This window comes from Stegostoma tigrinum, chromosome 15 (genome assembly GCF_030684315.1).
Source record: "Stegostoma tigrinum isolate sSteTig4 chromosome 15, sSteTig4.hap1, whole genome shotgun sequence".
NCBI classification, from domain to species: Eukaryota; Metazoa; Chordata; class Chondrichthyes; order Orectolobiformes; family Stegostomatidae; genus Stegostoma; species Stegostoma tigrinum.
The window spans coordinates 34,896,970-34,918,031 of record NC_081368.1 but is presented as its reverse complement, the minus strand read 5'-3'; the positions used below and the strand labels follow the sequence as shown (position 1 = coordinate 34,918,031).

Below are 21,062 nucleotides of genomic sequence, written 5' to 3'. Positions count from 1 at the left end.
TGTCCTACCAAATTTAAAGACATGAGTGTCTAAACCCTATTTCTCCACCCCTCGAAAATTGTGTATTTTGTTTCTATTGTCACCCTCATGCCTTCTACCAGAATGAATCACTTCATGCTTCTCTATGTTAAATTTCTTGTTTCAGACCATTTCTCCAACCTGTCTATTTACTCTTGAAGTCTATCCGGCTCACTGTTAGGACATTTCCAAGTTCCAGTGTACCTTGAATACAGGTCATTAACATATAATCAAAAACATACTCACCTTGAACACCACCACCACCACCACCCACGTCATTAAAAAGTAACCATTCACTACTGTTATCTCCACACAGTGAGTGACCCTCAATCCCACCAATTTTACTTGCAAGTCTTCATTAAACCCAAATTGAAAGTCGATGGAAATATTGCATCTGTTACTTGCCATCAATTGGAAATTATATTGTCACAGTGAGTATATGAATTTTATGTGGCTATGGAAATAGTTATCGCTTGATGTTGAGCTTAACAATCAATTTAACAGCTTCAGCTGACAGTACGAAAAGCTGCAATGCCACCAGGCATGTATTCCACAGAAGTTCAGTCCATGGGCAATACTCTCATTTGTATGGCCACAATCACCAAATTTGAGCTATTCCTGTTGTTCTACTTGTAGAACAAGTAGCAATATTTTTCCTGACTCATCCTCAAGCAATTTAAAGTTCCAGATCTGGCCTGAAGGGTTGAAGCCAGTGATTTCACCACTCAAGTCAGTTATTACATTAGGTTGCAGTTTGCAGTCAGCTGGAAGGTGCATCATCAAGAATTGAGGCTGTAACCAATTTGTACAAGCCAATGGATTTCAAATGAGTACATGGACTTTCTTCTTTGCCAATGAGAATACTTTGTTGGCCATCAGGTGATGTTGTTATTTGAGAAGGTTGTTTCCCTGTTAACATCAGGAGGGTCAATGTGTGCGAGCACAGGAAGTCACTACAGCTAAAATAGTTGCAACATACATGCAATAATCCTAATAACTTCCCAGGAGGGAGGAGTCACCATGTTCATGTAGGGGCTTCTTAGCCAGGTTCAGCAACTATTCTCCACTGTTGGGTAGACCAAGATAAATAAAATAGTGTATGGTGTTCTGGTTTTCTGCAACTGACAGTTCTGTGTGCATCTCAGAATTCTCATCAGTCTCCCATGTATAACCATTAAAAGGGTCTGCATAGGGATCATTCCTCACACCAACCCTCTTAATCATATATAACAGTACCTCTTTGCGACAAAAATCACAGCTCTTCATATGCAGCATTCTGATCACTTGGTCATGACCTTTGAGGGTAAAGAACTGTCGCATATTGTGACAACAGTCACTGAAAATCTATGATCTCTCAGAGCCTGCTTCTGAAAGTGGAAACTTTGAGAAAACACTTCTTGGACTATCATTTTAGCCTTTCACTGAAAAGCTTGCAGGCCAAGAAAGAACTTCATGTCCAGTTTTGTGGCTGACCACAAAATGCCTTGGCATCATTCTTGCCCATACATTGACCTACTGGCAAAATCTCCAGAGCAGAGGAGACAAAGTGAACGTTTCCATGCTATATGACTCTATGGACCTCCAATCAAAATTGGCTCTTCAAATTTTAAGCTCATTGACTTTGTTCATCTTATACCATTACAAATAAGACAGTTCGGATCAGGAGCATTTTTAGGATTGCAATATGAAACTCATGGACTGTCACAGGGGTTGTAGTTGGGCCCACAATTATTTACAATTTATGTCAATATTTTGGATGAGGTAAGTAAATGTATTATCACCAGGTTTATAGATGACACAAAACTAAGTGGGAAGGTAAGGACGATGCAAAAAGAGTATACAAAAGAATATAAACAGTTTAAGTGTGTGGGCAAAACTTGGTTGGTTGAATATAATGTGGGAAAATGTGAGGTTATGCACTTTGACAAGTAGAGCTGAATATTATTTAAATGGAGAAAGACTGCAGAAAGCAGCAGCTCAGACAGATTTGGGGTCCTCGTGCATAAATCAAAGTTAGCATACAATTTCAGCAGGTAAAAGGGAAGGCATATGGGATGTTGGCCTTTATTTCAAAAGGGAGTGGAGTACCAAAACAGGTAAGTGAAATTACAGAATGCATCAGTTGCATTATACACAGAACACCATGAACAGTTTTGGTCTCCCTAAGGAAAGATATACAGCCATTGGAAGCATTCGAGACAATGTTCACTACATTCCTATGAATGGTGGAATTTTCTTATGAGAAGTTGATGAATCGATTAGGCCTGTATCCATTAAGAGTTTAGAAGAATGAGAGGTAACCTTATGTAAACATTATTTCAAGATATCATTCTTAGGGGGCTCAGCCGAGTGGGTGATGAGACGTTCTTTCCCCATGTGAGAGTGTAGGACCAGAGGACATTACCTCAAAGTAAGGGGTTGCCCATTCATACCATGGGCAATGAGGAATTTCTTCTCAAGGGCCAGTAAATCTGTAGAAAGTGGAATTTCGAATTTCAGGTATTGAATATCAGGAATGATCTCATTGAATGGAGTAGACTCAATAAGCTGAAATGTTTACTTCTGCTCCTCCTCCTTTATGGCCTTGTATTGAAATGGTAAGATGACCAAATGTTGTCACACAAAGAACGTTTTGGATCAGAAGCTATTTTCACACGTGGAAAATAGGTGCAAAAGGTGAGGAACTCAGTGTGGTATCATTCATGAAGATCAGTGTTTTGATGAAGATTACACTCTTTCCCATGACACATGAAGGAAAAGACAAGGTATGCTCTCGAAGATTTATGATTCAATGAGAAATCTATGATATAATGTCAGGAAGATTGATGTATGGAAGAGGGACACACTTTCTGTGGCACATTAAGCACTAGACATGACAGGATTATCAAGAATCGTGCACAGGAACATATTAAGTCACACACGAAGAATGACGCTTTGGAGAAATGAAATTTTAGAAATGCATAAGAAATCATGCTATTGCAAGAAGATGTTAGATTCTTTTACTTTCTAGTCTTGGCAACCAGATGTTTTACACCAACTGTGACCATTGGCTGGTCAGCAGGTATGGAGCAGCGTTGTCCAGACATTTCTCGGAAACAGTTTAGAACTATTACGAGCCTTCGTCTTTCTGAAGAAGGGTCTAGAATCGAAACGTCAGCTTTCCTCCTCCTGTGATGCTGCTTGTCCTGCTGTGTTCATCCAGCTCTACACCTGGTTATCTCAGATTCTCCAGCACCGACTATCTCTAAGACTATTACGAGTGGAATAGAAAACAAAATTATACACGGACGTTTCGTTCACTTTGTCGTTTTTATATGGCGATTCTAAAAAGCCGTATTTCACTTTCTGTATAAATTAGAGAATTATTCGCTCTTCTACCGCCCTCTGCAGCTGCAACTGTTTCAGACGCAAAGGATAATCCAGTTTACCGCAATTGCTGTGATTTGTTATGTAGTTGCGATTTGCCGTAAAGTGGTGTGTTTCCTGTTGGGCCTCGTGGAGCTGGAAACTGCCGAGGTTGTACAATGTTTAAGAAGTGAGTGTTTCATTTCAAATTTTTTTTTAAAATCAGCACTAATCGTTTTGTGATGTTTAGATGCCTCCTGTCTGTTGGGTTGAATTCCAGTTCGTTGCACTTGGCTTTAGTAATCGTTTTCCCACTTGCGATAAATGTGTCACTTTATTTCATGCAGTTGACTTGAAGTAACGTTCAGGATTTCAGCCCTGCCCTCCTCCTTTTGACTTTTGGTGTAGGATTTTACTGAGTTCAATATCTCTCTTCTCAGAATTTAAAAAAAAACACGGAGATACTTTTCGTCAGTTACAAGCTGTAAAGATGTTCCACAGCTTTTGCATGACCGGATTACTTACTCAATAACTCGAGACCGTTATAAGTTTTTTGACTCCCCATTTCGAACAGATCTACAGAAGCAAAATACTGTGGTTGTTGCCTGTCAATCAGAAGTAGAAGTAGAAGTAGAAAATGTGAAATACTCACTACGTCCATCGGGAGCTGTTTTGAGAGCAACTAACCTTTCAAATCGCTTCCAGTTTATCAGAACGGTGTTTCTGAATGGCTCTTAAGGGTTGCTGAGTTTATTTTAAGTACGGCAGACCATTGAGTTCCAGTTCATCCCTTAACGACAGCCTTGGTAACATGACACTTGTTAATGTGGTATCAGAGATAATGGGAACTGCAGATGCTGGAGAATTCCAAGATAATAAAATGTGAGGCTGGATGAACATAGCAGGCCAAGCAGCATCTCAGGAGCACAAAAGCTGACGTTTCGGGCCTAGACCCTTCATCAGAGAGGGGGATGGGGTGAGGGTTCTGGAATAAATAGGGAGAGAGGGGGAGGCTGACCGAAGATGGAGAGAAAAGAAGATAGGTGGAGTGAGTATAGGTGGGGAGGTAGGGAGGGGATAGGTCAGTCCAGGGAAGACGGACAGGTCAAGGAGGTGGGATGAGGTTAGTAGGTAGATGGGGGTGCGGCTTGGGGTGGGAGGAAGGGATGGGTGAGAGGAAGAACCGGTTAGGGAGGCAGAGACGGGTTGGACTGGTTTTGGGATGCAGTGGGTGGGGGGGAAGAGCTGGGCTGGTTGTGTGGTGCAGTGGGGGGAGGGGATGAACTGGGCTGGTTTAGGGATGCAGTAGGGGAAGGGGAGATTTTGAAACTGGTGAAGTCCACGTTGATACCATATGGCTGCAGGGTTCCCAAGCGGAATATGAGTTGCTGTTCCTGCAACCTTCGGGTGGCATTGTGGCAGTGCGGGAGGCCCATGATGGACATGTCATCTAGAGAATGGGAGGGGGAGTGGAAATGGTTTGTGACTGGGAGGTGCAGTTGTTTGTTGCGAACTGAGCGGAGGTGTTCTGCAAAGCGGTCCCCAAGCCTCTTGCGAACTGAGCGGAGGTGTTCTGCAAAGCGGTCCCCAAGCCTCTTGCGAACTGAGCGGAGGTCTTGGGGCTTGGGGACCGCTTTGCAGAACACCTCCGCTCAGTTCGCAACGAACAACTGCACCTCCCAGTCGCAAACCATTTCCACTCCCCCTCCCATTCTCTAGATGACTTGTCCATCATGGGCCTCCCGCACTGCCACAATGATGCCACCCGAAGGTTGCAGGAACAGCAACTCATATTCCACCTGGGAACCCTGCAGCCTAATGGTATCAATGTGGACTTCACCAGTTTCAAAATCTCCCCTTCCCCTACTGCATCCCTAAACCATCCCAGTTCGTCCCCTCCCCCCACTGCACCACACAACCAGCCCAGCTCTTCCCACCCACCCACCCACCCACTGCATCCCAAAACCAGTCCAACCCGTCTCTGCCTCCCTAACCGGTTCTTCCTCTCACCCATCCCTTCCTCCCACCCCAAGCCGCACCCCCATCTACCTACTAACCTCATCCCACCTCCTTGACCTGTCCGTCTTCCCTGGACTGACCTATCCCCTCCCTACCTCCCCACCTATACTCTCTCCACCTATCTTCTTTACACTCCATCTTCGGTCCGCCTCCCCCTCTCTCCCTATTTATTCCAGTTCCCGCTCCCCATCCCCATCTCTGATGAAGGGTCTAGGCCCGAAACGTCAGCTTTTGTGCTCCTGAGATGCTGCTTGGCCTGCTGTGTTCATCCAGCCTCACATTTTATTAACTTGTTAATGTGGTACTGTGTGGAATTGGTCATGTGATTTTTTTTAAAAAAAACATCTGATGATCACAAATAATGTGTGGGTAGTGTAGGGTTCACAAACAGAAGTTGCTGGAAAAGCTTAGCAGGTGGCCGCATCTGTGAAGGAAAAAAAAATCAGTTAACATTTCATGTCTAGTGACCTATCCTCAGAACTCGTACAAGGTTCAACTCTGGTGTGTTCTTTGGACAAAATGCCTACTGACATGTTTAACTCTGGCATAGTAGTTGAGGAATGAGGAAATGAACACCAGCAAAGTTGGCATCTATGCAAAAAGAAAGAGGATAATTTTGAAACAGTGTATGTGGTCTCCAGGGTATTTGTGTGGAGTGTTTCTATTGTGTTTTAGAAAATGTCAACAATGATCTTGATTCACTTATGTTCTATCTTAACAGATTTGATGAAAAAGAAAATGTTACAAATTGCATCCAGCTGAAGACATCTGTTATTAAAGGCATTAAGAATCAGCTGGTTGAACAGTTTCCTGTAATTGAGCCATGGTTGAACCAAATCATGCCAAAGAAGGACCCTGTAAAAATAGTAAAATGGTATAATTTACTTTGAATTTTCTTGGCATTCAAATGTAAGCAGTGATTTAAGTGATGTTGCTCTTTTCTCTTTAAGTGCCATTTCTTCTCCAGAGGTTTACCTGAGTAATTCATACTTGCAGTAAAAGTGTTTATGTTGTACCACCCATTCCATTTCCAATCACACACACTAACTGTCTTCAAATGCTTTATGATTTTCTGTTTGAGATGCACCTTTTCTGGAAGACTTCCAAATAACACTGTCATTTCCCATACTATTTTTCATGGTTCGTAGAATCATTATGGTCTACAGAACAAGAGGTCTTTCGGCCCATTGATTCTCTGCCAGTCAGAAACAACTACCGAACTATTCTTCTAATCCCATTTAGCACACAGCTGTGTATGTTTTTACATTGCAGGTACACATCTAATTATATCTTGAATGTTATGAGGGCTTCACATGCTAAGAAGGTTTAATCATTGTTACGAAGTTGTGTAGAGTAATGTGAGGTGAAGGCAGGAAGCTAAAATATGTGGTTCCTTTAAGAGATTTGTGCTTTGTCTGCGCTTAAACATTTTTGAAATGTATGTCTGTGATCGACAGCTGAAGTTGCCAGTACAGACAGCCTCAAAAAATAAAACAAGTTATCAGAAAGAAACAATGCCTTGCAGGTAGCAGGCAAAAAGGCAGTCATGTCTGATGCTGTGATGAGAAGTTTGAATTCGGACAATTAATTTAAACAAAGTACTTAGAAACAGAAAGCAAATTGAATTTAGACCTGATGGTGTTGACAACCTGAAACCTATCATATGAATTTGATTATGTCATTGTGGGTATGTAAGGTGAGAGCATTTGGAAAAGTGGGAAGAGCCAACTGCCACCTACCAGAGTTAATACCATACAGCTCTCGGAGAAAGCCTATCTAATTAATCAAAGTTACCACGGTATTTTAGCCAAAGTCCTTACAAGAGAAGTTACAGCAGAATTGACAGAAGAAAGGCGTTTCTGAAGAGAATGGAGACGACAATATTCTAGAAGAGAGTCTGTGCAAACTTGGAGAGATTGTTATAATTTATTGCTTCTTATTAATTGGGTGTATATTATCAGGACTGGTCTTTATTTAAACAGCATTCTAGTAGAATTTAGACCAGTTAGGGAGTAGTTAGTAGTCTAAGGGGAAATTGTCGGTTTGTTAGCAATTTTGTTAGTTTGTTCATTGTTGGATTAAATAAATAAATTTTGTCTTGTTACTTGTAAAGTAGATTTCAGGGATTTCTCTCTTGTGGGGAAAGGCGCACTTTTCTGGGTGTTTCAGGGGTAATTATTAGAAGGTAACTTCCAGTCCTGTCATAGCAGATTTGGGCTTATGTTTTAGTTTAATTATTTAGAGCAGTTTGGCCATTCCCTGTCGTAACAGTACCTTTCGAGGCAATGAATTCTGGACATTCGCCTTCCTCTGAGTGAAAAAGAAATTGCTCTCTAAACCTTCTGCTTTTTGCCATAAATCTGTGCTCCTTGCTTATTGATCCCTCCACCAAGGAGAACATTCCTTCCTATCAGCCCAGTCTGCTCCTCTTAGATTTATACACCTGAAACATGTGTCCCCTCAATTTTCCTCTCCTCCAGGGAAAACAACACCAGTCTATCCAATCTCTACATAACTAAAACTCTTCAGCCCAGGCAACTAAATTTCCTTTGTACCCTCTGCATCACAATCACATTTCTCCACAAATGCGGATTCAGAACTGGACACAACACTAGCTGTGTACTAACCAACCTTTTACAAAGTTCCACCATAATCTCCCTGCTCCTAAATTCAATGGCTTGGTTAATAAAGGCAAGTATTCAACATGCCTTCTTAACCACTTTCTCTACCTGACCTGCTATTTTAAGGGATTGGTGGAGATACACGCCACGATCTGTCTGATCCTTGTTGCTTCCCAGGATCCTACCATTCTTCATGTATTCTACTTTATTTGACCTACCTGAATGCATCACGTCACACTTAACCCAGATTAAATTCTGTTTGCCACTGATTAGCCTAGGGACCCAGCACAAAAGAATGACATCCCAGGTGAACAGTAAGTTAATTTGTTGGTGATAACTGCTAATTTGACCATCTTTTATCAGTTACTTTAAGACGGAAGGTAAATAAGAGAAAAATTTACAGGCTACAAGCTAAAAGACCAGAGCCAAACTATTAAAAATCAAACTAGGCACTAAGGAATTAAAGTAGACATACTGGCCAGGTGATATGTTGTAATTGCATGACGTAGGAGGGGCTCGACTGTCTTCCCTGCTAGGCCTCCTTTCCAAACAACTCTGGCCAGCCCTTCCCTCATGTCTTTTGTAGTTATCTTCACTCAATTGTAATACCATTACATCTGATTCCAGCCTCTCTCTCGCACATTGCAGGGTGAATGTTATCTTAGTATGGTCACTACCTCCTTGAGGTTTCTCTACCTTAAGCTTTCTGATAAGTCTGCATCATTACACATCACCAAATCAGAAATGCCTGTTCCCTAGTGGGCTGTATCATAAGCTGCTCCAAAAAAAATCTCATAGACATTCTACGAATTCTTTTACTTGAGATCCACTACGTACCTCACTTTCCCAGTCCTCCAGCATACTCGAACCCCCATGCTTATTGCAATAGTGTCTTTCTTACGTGCTTTTTCCATCTCCTGACTTATTTTCTTCCCTATATCCTGACTACTGCTAAGAGACCTGTACACATCTCCCATCAAGTTCGATCATTCTTTGCGGTCACTCAGCTTTACCCACACAGATTCAACACTTTCCAAATCTATAAAAACTAAAAGAACTGCGGATGCTGTAAATCAGGAACAAAAACAGAAATTGCTGGAAAAACTCAGCAGGTCTGGCAGCATCTGTGAAGAAAAAATTCAAAGTTCTGAGAAAGTGTCACTGGACTCGAAACATGAACTCTGCTGCCAGACCTGCTGAACTTTTCCAGCAACTTCTGTTTTTGTACCTTCCAACTCTATATCACTTCTTGCTAGTGATTTAATTTCATTTCTTATAACAAGTCGTCTCCACCCTTTCTGCCCATCTGGCTGTCCTTTTGACAAGATGTGACCTTGGATATTTAGTTCTCCATTCTGATCCTCTTGTAGTCATGTGTCTGTGATGCCCGTCCAATTTCAATCTGTACCACAAGCTCATTTACTTGTTTCATATACTGCGTGCCTTTACGAGAATAATCCTGGGGATGATGTCATGTGTGAGGAGTGGTTGAGGACTGGGTCTGTACTGCACAATTGCAGAATAATTCTGTTCTTTGGAATTGCTTCTAAATATTTCTTTTGCTGGTTCTTTCTTCATTCTTTTTAATGTAATTTATTGTAAATATTTACTTGTTGCACTCTAAATAAAACACTTGTAGTTCCTTTCTTCCTTCGCTTTTTTTTTGTTTTGAAGTCCGTTTTTCATATCTATCCAGACTATTGATGCTGCTAAGTCAAAATCTTTGTTTTGTAATAGTTGGTTTTATCATTCCACAGAATCATTTTCACATTTATAAATTTGATGGTTAACATGTTTGGTATTTAAATTAGTGTCTGGAAACTAAGCATTTTAGTACTACTTTATTGAAAGGAATATTACGAGATCACAAGATAAATTCAAATGAGGGAGACCCAGTCTTCTGTTTGCTTTCCCTCTTTTGGAACACCAATGAATCATGTTTCTTCTTGTAGATGTTGCTTTAAATATTGTCAATATTCTCCCCCCACCATTCCCACTTAGTTTTCTATTTATGAAACAGTGATTACACATTGTGTAAGGAGAAAATTGCTGATTTTGAACATAAGTTAATTCTTTGGTCATGCTACCATAGCATCAGTGTCCTCTACCTGTTATACTTCTTTTGGGTCCTCTTTGAGATGTCCTTTTTTTTTGAGTCTAAAGATATATACTTCTCAAAGTCATTTGTCCTGGTCAGCCTGACATTAGGAATTGCTATTGCTGCTGTTCTCTGCCTCAATTTTTTGAGATTGTCCTGTTAAACCTTGAACATGCATACTGTGCTTCAGATGTGACTTGATCTTGGAATCTCTTCCAGAGATTCAAATTTGGCATTTAAGCTAGAGTGCGTCAGTGTTATGTAATAGTCTTAATGCACCACTTTAAGTAACTTGGGCACAAAGTATGTATGTGTAACAATCACTACTTTATTTTAATCTGATATAGCTCAAAGAGCTCTTCAGATACAATGTTTGCAAGGATAAAATGTTTTGTTGTACTACTCAGATTAAGGAGGCATATTCTTCTCTCCCACTGTTACACTTTATTGAAAGCTGAGTGACAACATTATAGATTTGAATCTGCCTACTACTTAATAGAATTTATGGCCTCAAGAAGGAAAAGAAGGGGGTTCTCATCATGTGACCCCTGATCCTTGTTGTGCCCAGCCTGTGCATCAATTGGGATGCTGCTATTCACATCTTCTGGGCAGAAGAAAGGAAAATAAGCTAGAATTCCCAATCATGACCCCTAACTAGCGGTCTTCAACTAGAAAGTGTGTTTCGCAAGGTTGGGTGAAAACAAAATCGTGATATGCAACTAATCAGTTGCAAAACTTATTGACCACGCATAGTGAGAGTACATTTTATATAGTGGTATTCAAAGTAGACATGTATTGCCAAATACTAATGTTTTTAGTAATGATGAGTACAAGACTTGTGAGAAGGCACTTTATAAAAAAAAAAAGTACTGTTTGTGTTAAGTTGCAATGACTATCCGTGTCCATGGCATTTTTTCACAGTGGGAGATGGTGTCAGAAGGAGAGGAAGGAAAGCAATCTTGCATCGTGGTTTCACACAAAGGTGGAATTGAAATGACACGATCTAGGTTTATGCCTAGTTTTGTCACATAAAATGACAGAATCTGTATTCACAATTCATAATTAAATGACAAATCCTCAGAAAGAAGTTGTAATGAACTTTAAAAGATTCCCAGCTGTGTCAACTTAGTTTAGTAGGTAGCATTGTGATCTTTGGATCAAGAGATTGAGGTTTTGATTCTCATTGTGATTATCAGTCTAGATTATAGCAATGATAGATTGCTGAATTACTGAAGGTATGATTCTTGAGCTGGGATTTTAGCCCATGATTGATGCCTGCCTTCTTCCAGAGGGCCAGGTGCCATTGATAATCCCGCAACACTAGGGAGACAAAAATAGAAAGCTGTCATAATGTTCTCTTCCTCCACTTCTCTCCGTTTTTAAAAAAAACATGACAGGAACGCTCATCAATGGCCAAGAGCTGTAACTAAAAGCAACACTGTTAATATCCGCCTCCTGCTCAGAAGAGAACACTATAAATCTTCCTTGTGGTTTGTGAAATGAAACATTCTAGAAACCAGTTTCTCTTGGAAGAAGACTATAGAACTGATTGCTAAGAGTATAATGACCGGGTCAATATTCTTTCTTTACACCACCAAAAAATGCAGTGGCGGGAGCGGTCCTATTTCCTGGAATGTCGGCAGCAGCAGGAGCGGTTCCTTCCCAGGTCTTGGCATTAGCGGGTTCCTTTGAAATGGAGTTCCCAGGAGGCGGCAATGGCAGCAACCTAAGCCAGAATGAGGCACCAGCTACTTCAGCGTGGCGGGTTCAGTGTTGAGTTTGAGCCCGGTTCAGGACCCGGCAACTTCAGGCAGATGGCAGTGATGACGTTGATGGAGGCAAGATGGTACCAAAGAATGGTGGCACAGTTGTAGCGTTAGTAGCACAACTCCAGGCAATGGCTGGGTCTGGGTACTTGGTGGCCGTGTTCTGACCGCAATGATGTGCGTGGACCCAGGGCACCTGTGTGCTCTCACACTGAGGGATGAACTTTGTGGCTTTATTTTTCTGGCATTGAGGACTTGTGGAAGTGGGGGAGTGATCTGGACGAATCCTTTTGGATGTTTCTTTTATTTCCGCTTCTGTTTTTAATTCTGTCTTTTCTGTATTAAGATGGCATGAGAGCATATAACTATACACTTACACTTACACTGTACTCTCGTATTCTTGTATTTGAGTACGTGACAACAAAATCTAAATCTATCTTGCATTGTTATGATTTGTTGATGTAGAATGGCTGCCTACATGAGAAAAATCATTCCACTTCTCAAATTAGATTTGTGTTGTATTTGGGGATTCAAAACTAGATGCACAGTAATTCACTTAGAAAATTCCATTATGATGTTTATTTATGTTAAATCTTTTTCCAAGAATTTCAACTCCTTTTTGTAATGGAAAATCATGTCCAAACTGCAGAATGTTTTGAATAATCTGGTTTTTTGTTTTTAATCCGAACATGATTTTTATGACTTAATCATGATTTTTGTTCTTTCTATTCTGTTTTCAGCCATGAACATATAGAGATCCTGACTGTCAATGGAGAACTGCTATTCTTCAGACAAAGAGAGGGACCTTTTTACCCCACCTTACGATTACTTCACAAATGTAGGTTTATTGCTGTTGTGTGTATTTGGAGAACTGTAAACTCCTGAATGTTTACTTTGGCAAATGTTGCTATATTCCTCATGTTTTTGTAGTAGCCAGAGCTGTATGTTCACTGTGAAAGAACGCATGCTACTTTTTTCTTTAAGTTTTTACAAAATTGATTTAAGAAGTGCAGTCCTTTCTAAAGAACTTTATGGAATGAGTTAGTACAATTTTATTCCTGGGTTACACCTGAAGAAGAATTCTGACTTGGGTGTCAAGTCATAAGTCTAGGTTTGAGTTCATCAGTCACTCCTTGGAATCGGATGGAGAGAGTCTAATTGGCTCAAGCCTGGCATCTTTGAGGCTGCAGACCTCAGGATGAGGCTGAAATGAACCATCCCCTTAGAACTTCTGACTGAAGATGGTTGCACACTGTTCGACCTTGCCTTTTTCACTGTTGTGTTGGACACCATTGTCGAGATAGGGATATTTGTGAAGCATCCTCCTGTTAGCTGTTTAACTGTTCACCCCCATTCATAACGGAGTATGTGATACGACAGCAAAGCCTTGTTCTGCTTTGTTAATTCAGCTGTGTCCACAGCATGCTGCTTCTGCTCGCCATAGATACGTGTAGTGCTGTATAGAAGCTGGACTGTTGAAAACTTATTTTAGGCATACCTGGTGCAGTTCCTCAAATGCTCTCCTGAAGTACATTGAGCTATAGTTACTCCCCTTGTAATTCGTAAGCAAAAGGGTGGCCCACAATGCCTTGTGTTTTCTCACTTTTCAGATGCTAGATGTTGCACCACACAATGCGGAATATCCTCAACATGAAATTGGGACTTAATTTCTAAAGGAGCTGTTCAGCAGTCCAGTGCTGTCATGGACAGATGCATTTGCACCTGGCAGATTGTGAGGTCAAGAGCAAATAGTTTTGCCCCTCATGTTTGTCTCAAAATACTGTGCCTGGCAAATGTACCAATCATGGCTTTGTCAATATGGGCACAGTGGAGCCACTTCTGAAGATGGATATCTACATAGTTCAAAATACTCCCGTTTCAGTGATGTCACAGTTGCCTCTGATCAAGCATGGTTATACATGTGCACAGAATGTCATCATTGCTTGGTAGATGACAAGGTATAGTCGACCGTCCGTGCATCACACCTGACATTTTGTTCTCAGATCAGTACTTGTCATTTAATTGTGCTGCTGTTTGCAGATCACAAATCATATTTACAGTAAGTATCATGCCTGACTAAGTATGAAATCAACCTGCAAAGATACTGGGAAGTCTGTTTTCCAGATTTATCAGCACCATATTGGCTTTTAAAGTCTGGAAGGAACTTGACCATTATCAATATTTATTGAAGAATGGAGAACACAAAAGCTGAAGCATTAGTATTTGTTGCGAATGGAAAATTTTTGAATTGTTTTCTCCAGAATACTGATCATGTGCCTCAGTTACAAGATACTAGCAAATTAATTTCTGTTGTTGACAGAAATCTATAAAAACGTAAAAGTCAGTGTCGATCAAGTATTTTAAATAACATTAATTAAATCACAAATTTAAAAAATGATTTCAGTCCAATAACCAAATATACCCATAACATTTTTTGAGTCTAGAATTATGGGACTGTAAGACTACCCTATGTCTTATAATTCTGGACCCAGAAACACACACATAATAAAAAACCAATAGAACTGCAGATTTCCAGCATCAGAAACAAAAACAGAAATTGCCAGAAAAAGGCTCAGCAGATCTGGCAGAATCTGTGGAGAGAAATCAGTTGATGTTTCAGGTCCCGTGCCCCTTTCTCAGAGTTGATAACTAGGGGAAAAAGTTGATATTTATGGAGAAAGTGCCTTGGGTATAAGAGTCCGAAGAGAGAGGAAACCAGTTGGACAGACAGATGTGCAGGTAAAAGGAATGAATAGATGTGAATGGAGGCTGTTTGTATCTGACAGTGGGCTGTGTGTGGTTGCCACCCATATGATGCCAAAGCCTGGTGTGTGGGGTTTGGGGTAGGATGTGTTGTCTTTGGTTATCTGCCTGCTGAAACCTTTCCCAGACGACACGCTGAAGGTGAGACAGCCATTATGAAATTTGAAGAAAAATTTAATTCCTTAAAGGATTCGGGGACCTCATTCCTTGGACCTCTGACTAGACCAAGCTCTTCAGTTGGTTGTATCCACATGCATTTATTGTAGTAGCTGCTGCACTCATCCCACTGAACATACCAGCCTCCACAGGTACGGTCGGTCTCTTCTGGATTAGGGTTGTAGGTGGTCCCATTTTATGGGCTCTGTACACTAAAAAGACATGGAGACATCCTAGTTCAGAATAAGACATGGCATATTCAGTTAAATCCCTTTTTCCAACTCTTCTGCCAGAGTTACAGAGAAAGCCTTGTGAAGTGGCCTTGTAAATTTGACTCTTTCGTACATCAACAGAAATCATATAACCTGATGACAAGCTCAATATTCTTCTATTTTATTTCCTGACTTTTTTAGATAATTTTTGCTGGCAAAAGTCTCTTTTGCAGCTCATCGAAACAATATCGCATATAACTTAGCATAAGTCTCAACATTACAGCAGAAGATCAGCTGAGGTTAAATAATAAATGTGGAGCTGGAAAAGCATATTCGGTAGGCTTGTACATACATTATAATTCAGAATTCGGCCCAAAACATTGACTTTCCTGTTCCATGGATGCTATCTGACCTGTTGTGCTTTTTCAGCTCCACATTTCGACTTCCAGCATCTGCAGTCCTTACTGTCTCCTGAGGTTAAATACTTCTGCCTTGATGTGTAGTTTAAACACATGCCCTTCCTACCCAGGTCAATGCTTTATGAATTGGGCAAAGCTAATGCAAATTTTGAAAAAAGATTGTTTTACTTGTCAGTTTGTTGTTTCTTCATTGATCTGATGTGTGACAGCTTTGTGTTGCGCAAAACAATGGCTCTTTTTGTTTTTGGTCAAATCTCTCCCATCACATCAGTTGATCTTTCTCTGCACCTCCTCTGTAGCTGTAACACTGTATTTTGCATTTTGTTTGAATACCCCGGTATACTTGTTTATACCTGGATAGCCTGCAAAACAAGCCTTTTTCATTGTATTTTGGTACATGTGTAAACAATAAATCAAATCAAATCAGATGAAACCAGGTGCAGTAACCTAAGTAGATATGCCTCTCAAACAAATGACACTCAAATAAAATCTCAGAAAACTATACCAGTACACACTAAAATGTACACTTTCAAGGTGGTTCCTCCTCACTGCTAGCCTGAAACACCTGGGAAGCAGTACAAATGTGAATGTTGGATGTGAGCAGGGTAAACCTGAGCTGTAGTGCCACCACTGTTCTGCGGCAGCATCGTGCAGGCACACTCAATATTCAAAGGAATGAAAAATGGCCAGTTGGACAATTTCCTAAAATCAGGATGGGTGGAGGCAAATGGAAAGGATTTGACTGTAGGAGTTTACTTTTGGAATGAGTTTATAGTGGACCTTGAGCGTTATTAATCTTAATTGCAATTTATGTACAAACATGACTTGAGACATGTATTTTATAATGAAAATGTTTTATTTGAAATAATTGGTATAACTTTAACATTAATGATTTCCCAATTCTTCATCACAGATCCTTCTATCTTGCCACATCAACAGGTTGATAAAGGGGCCATCAAGTTTGTGCTTAGTGGGGCCAATATTATGTGTCCTGGACTAACTTCCCCTGGAGCTAAGCTAAATCCAGCCGACACTGACACTATAGTTGTATCCTTGATGAGACTCATCTGTGTGAAACCAAAAAGTATTTTTATTTACGGGAGTTCTAGTTATAAGGATGTTTTGTACAATGAATTGTTTTATTAGCTCATCAGTGCAATTTGTAATTTAATGCATTTACATAGTAGTTCTTGAAGTCGATACAAATTTGGTCAGATTTCTTGTCATTCGCACACTGTTGTTTAGCACATTTTTAAGGGCTCCTAATGTGTTTTTTATATCCCCTACTCTCTCTTGAGCGCCTTCATCCTTGAAAGGGCAGTCAGCCATCCACTACTGCACTTAAGTTAACATTATTTATGTCTTAAGCTTGAGCATGAGAGTTGACTAAGTATATTTAATTTGGTGGACAAAACACAGCAGCCAACTCTGTCCTCACCTGATTTTTCTTTTTCATCCCAGAAGAACTGTAGCTAGTTTTAGTCATCCTACTGCTGTCCTGACTGAAGTCAAATAAGCTTTTTTTTTTGAAAATATTCTTCGCATGTGGGTCAGGCAAGCACTTATTGCCCATCTAAGTGGCCTGATAGGGTCATATTTGGCTACAGTGGATTTATCATTTATTTTATGGATTGGACATAGCTGGGCAACTTTGTGTAATATTGGGAAGATGTCAGAGTCGCAGCTATATTGGAACAGCTTAGCTGAAGCATAGCTAAATTTGGAGTATAAGTCTTGAATGTTATAGGTGGTATGTTGTCAGGGCTGTTTCAGCATTCAGAGCATTCAGCCATTTTCTCCTGGCACAGGATGAATCAAATAGACAGACTGACATATATAATTCTGGACAACTCAAAGCTGAGCTGGATCATCCACTTGGCACTTCTGCTTGAGCACCAATAGATAGGCTTCACCCTTGTACTTTGTACTGATGTGCTGGACTCCCACATCGTTGAGGACAGAAATATATGTGGTGGTTCCTCCTCTCTTTGTTAGTTGTTTAATTGTCCACCGTCATTCAGGCCTGATCAGTTAGTTGTAGAATCACTTATCTCTCTCTGTCATTTGCTGCCTTCTGTCTTTGACATGCAAGTAGTCTGTAATCGCTCCCATCAGGCTGACATGTCATTTTATGTATGCCTAGTGCTACTCCTGGTGTACTCTCCGGCATCCTCCATTGAACAAGGGTTAATCTTATGGATTGTTGGAAATGGTACTGAGGGATATACTGGGCTATTACATTATGTAATGTGACTGAATAAAGATTCTGCTGCTGCTGAAGGCTGCCAATGTCTCAGACTGCTCCATTTTAAGTTGCTGGATCTGACATAACTGCAACAGGTGAAGTGAAGTTGACTGTTTTTCCCTTTCAATAGTTCCGTCACGGTCGGCTTCAGAACCAGTCCGGCAGGTTTGCCTTTTAGGACTCAGCCTTTCAGTCATCAGTGAGGCTGCTGAGCCTGTTGGCAATGGACATTGAAGTCCACTACCCAAAGAACATTTTGCACCCTGCCCCCCCATGCTTTTTTTTCAGATGTTGTTCAGCATGGGGGATATGCGCGTCGCTGGCTTGCCCATCCCTAGTTGCCCTTGAGAAGATGGTAGTGAGCTTCCTTCTTGAACTGCTGCATTCCTCCTGCTGTGGGTTGACCCACAATGCCCTTAGGGAGGGAATTCCAGGATTTTGACCCAGTGAAAGTGAAGGAACGGTGATATATTTCCAAGTCAGGATGGTGGGCACCTGGAGGGGAATTTGGAGGTCGGTGGTGCTCCCATATGTCTGCTGTCCATGTCCATCTAGTTGGAAGTGGTCGCGGGCTTGGAAGGTGCTGTCTGAGGATCTTTGAATTTCTGCAGTACACATCACTGCTACTGAACATGGGTGGTGGAGGGATTGGATGCTTGTGGATGTTAGTGCCAAACAAGCGGGCTGCTTTGTCCTGGAGTATTGTTGGGGCTGCACTCATCCAGGCAAGTGGGGAGTATTCTGTCACACTCCTGACTTGTGCCTTTGTAAATGGTGGACAGGCTTTAAGGAGTCAGGAGGTGAGTTACTTGCCACAGTATTCCTAACTTCTGGCCTGCTGTTCTCACCAAATCAACACAGTGGCTAGTCCTGTTGAGTTCTTGGTCAATAACTCCCAGGATGTTTACAGTGGGGGATTCAATAATGGCAACACCATTGAATGTCAAGGGGTAGTAGTTATATTGTCTCTTATTGGTGATGGTCATAGCCTAACATTTGTGTGGCTCGAATGTCACTTAGCACTTGTCACCCCGAGCCTGGATATTGTCCTGATCTTGTTGCATGTGAATGTGTACTGCTTCAGTAACTTTGGAGTCACGAATGGTGCTGAGCATTGGCAAACATCCCCAGTTCTGACCTTCTGATAGAGGAAAGGTCATTGATGAAGCAGCTAAAGATGGTTGGGCCTAGGACACTACCCTGAGGAACTCCTGCAGAGATAGCCTGGAGCTGAGATGACTGATCTTCAACAACCATGACTGTCTTCCCATATGTCAGGTATGACTTGACTACTGGAGAGTTTGCCCCCTGATACCCATTGATTCCAGCTTTGCTAGCGATCCTTGATGCCACACTTGGTTGAATGCATCATTGATGTCAAAGGCTGTCACTCTCACCTCACCTCTAGAATTCAACTGTTTTGTCCATGTTTGAAGCAAGGATGTAATGAGATCAGGAGCTGAGCGGCTCCTGACTGTCTCCGACGACGGCTGCTTTCTGACTATACCATTGTACTGCAGCCACCTCCTATGTCTTTCTTGCCACTTGGACATGGGCATACCCATTGAAGGTGATGTTGAAATCTGGGAATTGTTTGTCAGGTAGGCTTTCCTGAAGATTACAATGTCAGGCTGTTACTTTGAATGTCTGTCAGACTGCTGTTCCAGTTTTGGCAATATTGGCATGGAGGAACTTGCAAGGTGGACATGGCTTTCCATTATTGATTCTAGTCCTTAGGTCGATGCCATGTGGTCTGTGTGTTTTATCTTTTTAGCAGTTTGGTACAACTGAATGGCGTGTAATGCCATTTCATTGGACAGTTAGTAATCAACTACTTTTCTACAGGTCTGGAGTGAAACGTAGGCCAGACCAGATAAGGACATTAGTGTATCGGATAGTGAACTCAATAAGCCTCTTTTAGTTTCATAGTTCAGAAAATTTATAAAGTGTTTTGTTATCCCAGTTACACAAATTGTCTTTCTTTATTGAAAAGAGTAAAAAAAATTACTCAACCCTAAAACAAAATCAACATTTAGTCAAAAAAGCACCTGAATGCACCTTTCAATTCTTCCTGTTATAAATGCCATCCTACCACTGATACTATAAGTGTAGTTACACCTTCTTATCTTCAATGTTGGTAAAACATGATCCATTCTGCCTTATTATTTTTCTGTCCTGTCCTCCCTGGTCAAGCCACATGTTCCTCCACAGTTTGACAACATTTCCATTGGGAACGTTTATAGTAATCTTCAGTATTCCTTTATTAGAATTATAGAAATTTAATATTAAATTTTCATGTGGTTATATTTGAAGGTTTCATATTTCTATGAGAAGACAAGTATTTATCTTTTCTTAGTTGCTGTTCAAATGCAAGTACTTTGCTTTATTCCTCAGTTGCTGGAAGCTTCCTTAACTGACCATTCTTAAGGCTATTACAGCAGAGGGCAAGCAACATGCCCTCTCTGTGGGAGTTATGAAGATGCCAGCAGATAAAATGTAAATACATCTTGACATTTTGCTGTTTTATTGGTTTAAGGAGGACTGAGTTGTGCAGTCATGCGGAAATGCAGATGCAGATGAAAGCAAAACACGCTTGCAAGTCTTGATCCATATCCGAGTAATAATGGGCCCATAAAATAAGTATCCTTGATTTGATGTATATTGTAGTCTCAATCAGACTGTGAGAAGTCAAGTGGAACACAATAATGAGTGCTCCTGTTGTCTTGAAACATGTGGAAAATCTTTTTTAAAAAAAGAAACAAAACAGAAGCTGGGATCACCTAGAGTTATTCTAATTTTAAAATAAATTAGATTAAAGAAATACATTTGTTCATATCCAAACAGTCAAATACTTTTTGTTGTTTCCACAGTGAACAAGTCAATAAAGGTATTGGAATTGAAAACATGCATTACTTAAATGATGGTCTCTGGCACATGAAGACATACAAATAACGCACATACCAATGATGTGAGAACTGTTGGAAGAGAAATGGATATACCAACTGCAAGACATGTAGACATTTGTAATGTTGGATTTTGAGTTGTATTTTTTTTATTTTGTTTCAAATAAACCCAACATTTCAGCGGAATGGATAACACTTTGTTCATTGCTTCTGGATACAACCCTCCCTATTTAAGTGTCCAAATTACAAAAGAACTTGTAATTATTTATGAATGCACAACAGAAACAATAAGAATTTATTGATAATCTGACTGCTGTTAAATCAAGTATCACAGTGGAGCTGCCTTTTGTTTATACAGTGGTTTGTACAACATTATTGCAAAGTTAATTTCTCTTTGCGCAATCTTCAGTATTTATTGAACAATGTTTATCTTATTATAGAAACTTACAGACCATTGCGTAATGTAATTCCACAATTGGAAGGCCTTGTTACATTTT

At 40.6% G+C, this 21,062-nt stretch overlaps 1 protein-coding gene and 1 pseudogene across 1 annotated transcript; one reads left to right on the top strand and one right to left on the bottom strand.

The window, feature by feature from the left end:
* The first annotated feature begins 3,418 nt into the window (after positions 1-3,418).
* On the top strand, positions 3,419-20,751 carry mcts1 (MCTS1 re-initiation and release factor). The gene is made up of 6 exons (XM_048544758.1): positions 3,419-3,553; positions 6,104-6,256; positions 12,608-12,705; positions 16,331-16,464; positions 20,091-20,158; positions 20,533-20,751. Exons 1-6 carry the CDS (start codon positions 3,543-3,545, stop codon positions 20,612-20,614), a joined length of 546 nt encoding a protein of 181 aa, XP_048400715.1. The 5' UTR covers positions 3,419-3,542; the 3' UTR covers positions 20,615-20,751.
* Positions 11,442-11,669, bottom strand: LOC125459080 (small nucleolar RNA U3; annotated as a pseudogene).
* Positions 20,752-21,062: the final 311 nt, after the last annotated feature.

Excerpts from the sequence above, each read along its gene's own strand:
- mcts1 (XM_048544758.1), top strand. Across the intron at positions 6,257-12,607 it reads CCTGTAAAAATAGTAAAATG|CCATGAACATATAGAGATCC; the intron begins GTATAATTTACT and ends TTCTGTTTTCAG. Across the intron at positions 16,465-20,090 it reads CCGACACTGACACTATAGTT|GCTATTACAGCAGAGGGCAA; the intron begins GTATCCTTGATG and ends ACCATTCTTAAG.